The sequence below is a fragment of the Sceloporus undulatus genome, chromosome 2 (assembly GCF_019175285.1).
Source record: "Sceloporus undulatus isolate JIND9_A2432 ecotype Alabama chromosome 2, SceUnd_v1.1, whole genome shotgun sequence".
Taxonomy (NCBI): Eukaryota; Metazoa; Chordata; class Lepidosauria; order Squamata; family Phrynosomatidae; genus Sceloporus; species Sceloporus undulatus.
In genome coordinates, this window is record NC_056523.1 from 129963202 (window position 1) to 129971756 (window position 8555).

Genomic DNA, 8555 nt, shown 5'->3' on the forward strand with positions numbered 1-8555 from the left:
AGGAAGGAACTGGCAAAATCACCTTGCAGATTCTTTATCTGAGAAAAACCCTATAACTCTATGGATCACCAAAAGTTGGCAGGGGACTTGAACCACACACACACACACATGAAGCCTTTCATTCTTACAAAATTTATGAGTTTGTAAACCCAGCATTAAAGAAAGCATCATAACTTAAAACCACTTACACAATACCTCACGAGGCATTCCCCCATTCAACAGCACATATGTGCACAATGGCTGAGAGTAAATTAACATTTTGTGTTGTTAGTGGGGGTGGGGAACAAAACCCCAACTTTTAAACAGTTTTATCAGGATGACTGCAGTTTATTTTGCAAGGCTATTTGAACACATGCCGAGTGATTTATGTGAGTAAATGCAGGGTAGCTTGGTGTGAGTGTTGGACTAGGGACACTGGGAAACCAGAGGTCAAATCCCTACACAGCAATGGAAACCCACTGGGTGACCTTGTGTCAAGTCACACTCTCTCGCTCAGAGGAGGGCAAAGGACCAGCCCATTTCAACAAGTCTGCTAAGAATACTCTAGGTTCAACCTTAGGGTCACACAATCAGAAATGACTTGAAAAGCATACAACAACAACAACAACACAAACAACAACACAAGTGATTTATAATTTGTGCTGTTTTAGGATTGCAGCCTTATGGTGCAGGTCTGGGGAAACAACTCATTGCACTGAGTGTAACTTGCTTCTGAGCAGACCATGCATGAGATTGCACTGTTTCTTTTAATAGTTTAATTTCTGCTATCAAACAGACATTTCTCATAGTGTAATGAGCATACAGTAGTATTTTACACACACACACACCTGTTGGCTTATAACCTACTAGTTTTACTTATTAGCAAGGGAGGTTACAAAATGTTCAAAGGCCTTCATGCTGTACCTAACTGTAATCAGCTTTACATCTTTTCCTATAAGAATCCATGCTTTTGAGGGATTTGGGGGGATGTTGTCCAAAAAAGAAATTTATCAAAGCTCTCCACTTTGCTCTTTGTAATTTTTCTTTTAGACAGAATATAAACTCATCCTGGCTGGATATATTTGGGAAACAGTCGAGTGAGTCCAGAACAGTATATTCCAGGCTCTGCATTCAGTACCATGTATAGCAGACAGGTTGTTAGTTAGGCCTGTTGAGAGACTGGACCGTAAAACCTCCCAGCCCACACTCTTATGCTCCTACCAGCTCACCAGATTTTCTGAGACGTGTCATGGATATAGAACTCTTAGGTCTCTGCTGTCATGGTTTGGCTTATTGGACACTGCTTACCATGAGTAGGGTGTGAAGCAAAATAAATATGAGAAAATGGAAGCAAAGTCACTCACTTCTTGGGGCTGTTGGACCTGTTCTTGAGCTGTTAGTTGCAAAAACATCAGAACTATTCACTGGTATAGCATGCTCTCCAATTGTTCTACTTTGGCAGACATAGTCCAGTTAATACTTCGTCTTGTCCCCATATTTTCTGATACTTTTTAAAATCCTAGCTTCTCTCTCTCCTCTCCCTTAACTTCCTCCTTTTGTCCTCAGATTATTGCAAGTTGAGGGCTGCTGTCATACTGTGAGAATAATCCAGTCTGACACCGTTTAATTTAACGTCATGGATCCATCCTATGGAATCCTGGGATTGTAGCTTCTTGTAGCACCACAGCTCTCTGACAGAGAAGCCTAATTATCTTACACCTACAAATCCCAGAATACCATAGTATTGAGCTGTTGGTAGTTAAAGAAAATGTCAAATTGCATTAATTCTACAGTGCAGATGCTTACTCTCTTATCTCTCCAAAACTTCAGACATTGCAAGAAATCTTTGAGACAGAGATGACCATAAGAAGCAATTAGAAAGCCATCAGGGGGAAAGGGTGTGCCTTGAAGGTTGGCCCAAACTCGCCTAGATGAACGTATACGGAGACCCAATGTAGAACTCTGCCGGGGACTCTGCCCAGTTACGGTAAGGGAAACCAGATGGTTAGTTGTCATATTTCATGGTGGCATTGTGGGGGGGAGGGGGCATGCAAGTTGTGCATTTTATTTTTAATAGTAATCTATGCCCTTGAATACTTTGGGGAAAAGAATTTGGAATTTGCCTTGTATTGGATTAATCTATCATCTGCACTAGTATTGTCAATCCTGATAGGAAGCAGCTCTAGACAGTATTTTCTTTATTACCTGCTACCTGATTTTTCAACTGGAGACACCAGGAATGAATATAGACCTTTTCTGCATGCACAGTGTTGTACTTTCCTGCTTTTCAGCAGTCTCTCTGCAAAAATAAAGCCTTTTAATCTGAAATCAGGTTTCTGAAATAGCCCATCAGAAGTAGTATTGCCACGCGATGGGCCATTTCTGCTGCAAAAGAAGCTTCTGTCTGATTGTAGCCCGTTATAGCTATCAGATCTTTTCGTTGAAAGTATTGTAAGTCTGGTGCTAATCCATAACAAGGGGTGAAACTTTTTATTAGGAAACTCTGAAATCTGAGTGGGGTGGATTGGTGAATAACACTATAGGAAAATTAGGAATGTGAAGACTATTCCACAAACTTTCTTGTTCTCAGGAAAGGAAATGGGTTTTGACTGAGACACTAAGTTCGGGGGAATAAAACTGTTATAAGTTTTTTTTACCCTGTAGGAAAGCGAAATTACCATTGTAATTTAAGTTAAGATAGCAGGCCAGTACATTCCTTTAAAGGGTATACCCCTAGATTGACTGTTATATTCATTACTAAAGACTTTGCAGTATGGACAGCGAGGGATCTGCCTGCAGTCACCTGCAACTCTTGTGGAATGTTCTCTTCTTGCCTACAGAAGTCGAGAACTTCCCATGCACCAAGTGCAAGTTGGTAGCTCTTGGAGGAGAAGTGCAGAAGCTGGAGGCCCGAGTAGCTACACTTCAGCATATTAGGGAACAAGGGATTTCCTGGAACACAATAGAACTAACCATCTTGGACTGAGTACCACGCGAGAGGAAGATGCTAGGGTGGACGAGGTCACTTGCCAAAAACAGAGGAGCAGGACGCTGGAGGAATGTCCACAAAGAGAAGTAGACAAGAAGGAATTGTTCGGGGAGCTTGCAGCTAGAGATCAATCGAAGCTCTTTCCCATATCAAGGAGGATGAAGAAGAGCAAGAATGGACAGACTTCAGGGACAGGCAGGGGAGCCTGAGTGGTCCCACCCGATGGAAACGTCGGTGCTAAGCCTCGGAGGAGGGTGTGTGGTCATAGTGGGGGGGACTCCTTGCTGAGGGGTACAGAAGCAGTAATTTGTGGCCGACAAGATGTTTGAGAGGTGTGTGTCTTTCCAGGTGCAAAGATCCGGGATGATGTGACAGAGAGGCTGACACAGACTGGTGAAGCCTACTGACAAATTACCCCTTCCTTTTGTTCCACGTGGGAACTAATGATACTGCAAGGACACAGCCTTCAGAACATCCAAAGGGGATTACCGAGGCGCTTGGTAGGAAGCTTGAACGGAATGGATGTACATGTTGTCCATCTCGTCTCTTCTGCCAGTTGAAGGGCATGGTCCAGGAAGGGAGAGGGAAAATAGCGGATGTGAACCAACTGGCTTCGCAGATGGTGCCGCCGAAAGGATTTGGATTCTTCGATCATGGGCTGCGGTTCCATTAGGAGGGACTTCTTGCAAGGGACGGGTTGACATCTCACGCCAGTTGAAGAAATGTTTTTGCCAACAGTCTCAAGAACTTGATCAGGCGGGCTTTAACTGAGTTCCGAGGGGAATGGAGACAATTAAGGAAGGCGAAAGGGATGGCGAATCTAGTCAAACGACATAGAGGAGGAATACAAGGCACACAGTGCAAGGACCCAACAGTGGGAGGCAAAAAAACTGCACAGCAGCAAGTAAAAGGGACCAAGGTTCTGCGATGTCTCTACACTAATGCACAGAGCATGGGAAATAAGCAAGATGAACTCGAACTCCTAGTACAACAAAGCAAAATGATATAATAGGCATCACGAAACCTGGTGGGATGAGTCTCATGATTGGAATGTGGAAATAGAGGGGTATAACCCTTTAAAGGACAATAGGCCAAACAGGAAACGGAGAGGAATAGCACTATATGTCAGAGATATTTACCACCAGTGAAGAGATCCTGGACATCAATCATGGAAGCCCGGTGGAGGCATCTGGATAAGAATCAAAGGGGAGGGAAAACAACAAGGAATGTTACGGTGGAGTCTACTACAGACCCCCAAGTCAGACTGAGGAATTGGATGATATCTTTCTAGACCAGCTGACACACAGTCAGAAAGAGAGATGTAGTAGTGATGGGCGACTTCAACTATCTGATATTTGCTGGAATAGTCAAAACTCAGCAAATCCTCAAGGTCTAACAAAATCCACTTGCCTGGAAGACCAATTTCATGGTCCAAAAGGTGGAGAGGCACCTTGTATAAATGGAAAGGAGAAGCCAGGCATGTCGACACGCATCCTAGACTTTAGGAGAGCGGATTTCAGTTAAACTTGAGAAGTATGAAGGCGATTCATGGTCAGAAATACTAAAAGATAAAGGGAGTTCAGGAGGTGCGGGTTTCTCAAAAGAGAGATACTGAAGGCACCAATTTCAAACGTTCCAGTGAGAAAGAAAACGGGAGGTGTCTCAAGAAACAAGGATGAATGACTAAGGAACTTTCAACTGAGCTGCGTTTGAAACGGAACATGTATAAGAAATGGAAAAAAGGGGTAAGGAGGAAATCACAAAAAAGGAATCAAAGGAAATAGCAGGCTGTGTAGGGGTAAAGTCAGAAAAGCTAACGCGCAGAATGAACTCAGGCTTGCTAGAGAGGTTAAGAAACAATAAAAAGGGCTTTTTTGGATATGTCCGCAGCAAAGGAAGAGCAGGAGGAAACTGTAGGGCCACTCCGTGGACGAAGATGGCAAAATGCTAAACGAAGCGAGACAGGGAAAAGGGCAGAATTACACAACACCTTCTTGCCCACGTCTTCTCCGAACAGGCAAAAGGGTGCTCAAATGAGGATAATGGACGCAGGGACAGAATAGGGAATTTCAGCACAAAATACGTAAAGAGATAGTAGAGGCAACACCTTATTAATCTAAATGAATTTAAGTCTCCGGAACCAGATGACTCCATCCAAGGGTATTAAAAGAACTGGCAAATGTTATACGGAGCCATTGGCAATAATCTTTGAAAACTCCTGGAAAACAGGAGAGAATCCCAGCAGACTGCGGACGGGCAAATGTTTGTCCCCCTCTTCAAAAAGGGAAAAAAGAGGATCCCAACAATTATTGTCCAGTTAGTCTGACATCATACTAGGGAAGATTCTGGAGCAGATCATAAACAGAGAGTCTGTGACATACTAGAAGGCAATGCCATCTACAAAAAGTCAACAGGGTTTCAGAGAAACAAGTCATGCCAGAAAAACCTAACTCTTTCTTTGATAAAATTACCAGCTTGGTAGATGAAGGGGATGCGTGGATATGTATTCTTGATTTCACTAAGGCCTTTGACAAGGTTCCCCATGACATTCTTCCACACAAGCTTGTAAAATGTGGGTAGACAAAGGAACTTTACATGGATTGTAATTGGTTGACCGGCGAACCCAAAAAAGGGTGCTCAACAATGGCTCCTTTCATCCTGGAGAGAAGTGTACCAGTGGTTCCCACAGGGCTCTGTCCTGGGCCGGTGCTATTCAAAATCTTTATCAATGACCTGGATGACGCATTGGGAGAATACTTATCAAATTTGCAGACGACACCAAATTGGGGGAATAGCTAATACCCCAGAGACAGGATCAAGATTCAAAAATGACCTGAATAGACTAGAAAGCGGGCCAAAAGCTAACAAAATGAAATTCAACACGGAGAAATGTTAAGGTATTGCACTTAGGGCGGAAAAAAATAAATGCACCCAGGATATAGATGGGTGACACCTGGCTGAATGAAACTACGTTCGTGAAAGGGATCTAGGAGTCAAGTAGACCACAGTTGACATGAGTGAAACAGGTGATGCAGCAGCTAAAAAGGCCCAATCTATTTTAGCATGCATCAATAGAAGTATAGTGTCTAGATCAAGAGAGTCATAGTTGCCACGTATTATTGCTCTGGTAAGGCCCCACTAGATATTGTGTCCAGTTCGGGCACCACAATTCGAAAGGACATTGAGAAACTGGAAGCGTGCCAGAGGAGGCGACGACAAAAATGGTGAAGGGTCTGGAACCCATGCCCTATGAGGAACGACTTAGGGAGCTGGGGATGTTTTCGCTGAGGAAAAGAAGTTTAAGAGTCGGTATTGATTAGCCCTGTTTTAACTATTTGAAGAAAGGATGTCATGTTGAAGGGGAGCAAGCTTGTTTTCGCTGCTCCAGAAAACAGGACCGGAACAATGGATGCAACGCTACAGGAAAAAGAGATCACCTGAAAACATTAGGAGGAACTTTCCTGACAGTCAGGGCTTTCGTACAGTGCGAATTCCTCGGAAGGTGATAGAGTCTCCTTCCTTGGAGGTCTTTAAACAGAGGCTGGATGGCCATCTGTCAGGGATGCTTTGATTTGGATTTCCTGCATGGCAGGGGGTTGGACTGGATGGCCCTAGTGGTCTCTTCCAACTCTACGATTCTATGATTCTATGATTGTCTGCCCCCCTCATCAACAGCAATAGCAAAAACATAGGTTTTTTAAACATGCAAATATATTTTGTGTAAAAAATCCACGTTGTGAAATTTTCACAAAAAGCTTCAAAATGCATCAATCAATTGCAAAATGCACAAGAATTCTTGTAATCTCACCTAAAAGGTATAACAAATAAGTGAAGATTTACCTCTGTAGGAAAATTGGCTTCATCTTCTGTCACAACACCAAATAATGGGTTTTTTTCCACATTTCCTTTGAATTCTTAGTGCTGACAACAAATAAATCCAGGTTTGACACTGTAGAATTTACATTCAACTTAGTTCACTGAGATCCAGCAAATGGGCTTTAGCTTGGTACTTTGGCTGCATTCATTCCCCTTTCACTTACTCTTTAATATGTGGATTGTGCTGGCTTTTGCCTACTCACAGTAGTTGACAGAGGAATGTGAAGCTCATAAAAAAAGAAACTGACAAACCAGAATACTAAAACGTGAACAGGAAACCACAACTTTCCATTCTTCTTCTTTTCCCTTTCCCCTAATGGTGCTGCCTGTCTCACTGGCATTTTTCCATAATTCAGTCTACAAATTTTGTCTCATTAGTTTCAGGGGAAAACTGCATTCTTTCTGCTGTACTAAAAGAACTAAATTATCATGCTAGTTTTCTTATGGAAAGCTAGCCTGATGAACATCAGCCTGAGAAAGATCATTGGTATCCACAGCATTCACAGGTGTTTGCTTTGTCTTTAATAAAAGCAACAGTCTTGTGGTACCTTAACAACTAACACATTGTCATTTGTTATAATTTGTCATAAACTTTTGTGGATTAGAATTGCCTGGTCAGATGCATTGAGCTGCAGCTATATATACAGATGAGTGGGTTGGCATAAACAGTGAGGTCAGTGGGAAATGAAATGACAATGTTTATTATAATATAGTATCAGCTATGATAATTCACCAAACAGTATTTTGTGGTGCCACTGAGATACAGAAGACAAGTTACAGTAAAAAGACTGTTTGCTGACCTGAATGTACTAACATCCTTTCTTGCTGTGTTCTGCCAGCCTTGTTAACGAAGTGTATGAAATTGATGACACAATCCAGGGGCTTCAGCAGAGGCTGAGAGATGCAGAAGATATCCTCCAGGCTCTGGTTCATAACAAAGCCAACCTGGAGCATGACCTTGCCGTCAAAGCAAATTCACTCTTCATTGACCAGGAGAAATGCATGGGGATGCGGAAGACATTTCCCAACACACTGCGGCTGGTGGGGTACACATAGGAAGGAGCTGACTGCGAAGACATCTGAGGGAATTTAGGAACTACCTAAATAATAAAAAGTGTGTCTAGGGAGGTTTGCTCTGTTGCACTTTTATGAAGTTTTATTTTTGGTGATATGTCTATATTTTCATTTATTAAAGAATGCTGTGCACATGAATTATCTTGTGATATGGCTATACAGTATTTTCATTTATTAAAGAATGCTGTGCACATGAATTAACTGATCTTCTGTTTGGTGTGCTTAGTTTGATGTTTGCTGTGCTTCCCTTCTCTTCTAGCTGAATGCGATTTGCCTTTATGGGATCTGCTAACACGTAAGTTTGTTTTGGGCAACCAGTTGGTCAATCCTTTGAATGTTTACTTTGAAGTAGATTTCATTGATCTCAGTTAGGCCAGGTGCTGGCAAAATAAAGCCTTCCAGCTGTTGGTGAACTGCAACTCCCACCATTCCTTGTCAGCATAGCCAATGGTGAGGAATGCTGGGAGTTGCAGTCCATCAACATCTGGAAGGCTTTATTTTCCTCATTCTTGAATTAGAATTACTCACAGATAAGTATGCCTAGAACAGTACCTTGCACGCTGGCTGCATAGCATGAGCTACTTGTTCATGGGCAGTGAGGAAGACAGATTGCATCTTGCCCTCTTTTCCTTTGGCC

The 8555-nt window shown here is 42.6% G+C and overlaps 1 protein-coding gene across 1 annotated transcript in view; it reads left to right on the forward strand.

The window, feature by feature from the left end:
* The window catches only part of TEKT3 (tektin 3), a 35327-nt gene extending 27282 nt beyond the window's left edge, over nucleotides 1–8045 (forward strand). Inside the window, 3 exon segments of the mRNA XM_042447546.1 lie at nucleotides 1846–1948; nucleotides 1950–1966; nucleotides 7684–8045. Coding sequence (XP_042303480.1) covers nucleotides 1846–1948; nucleotides 1950–1966; nucleotides 7684–7900 — 337 coding nt within the window. The 3' untranslated portion in view covers nucleotides 7901–8045.
* Nucleotides 8046–8555: the final 510 nt, after the last annotated feature.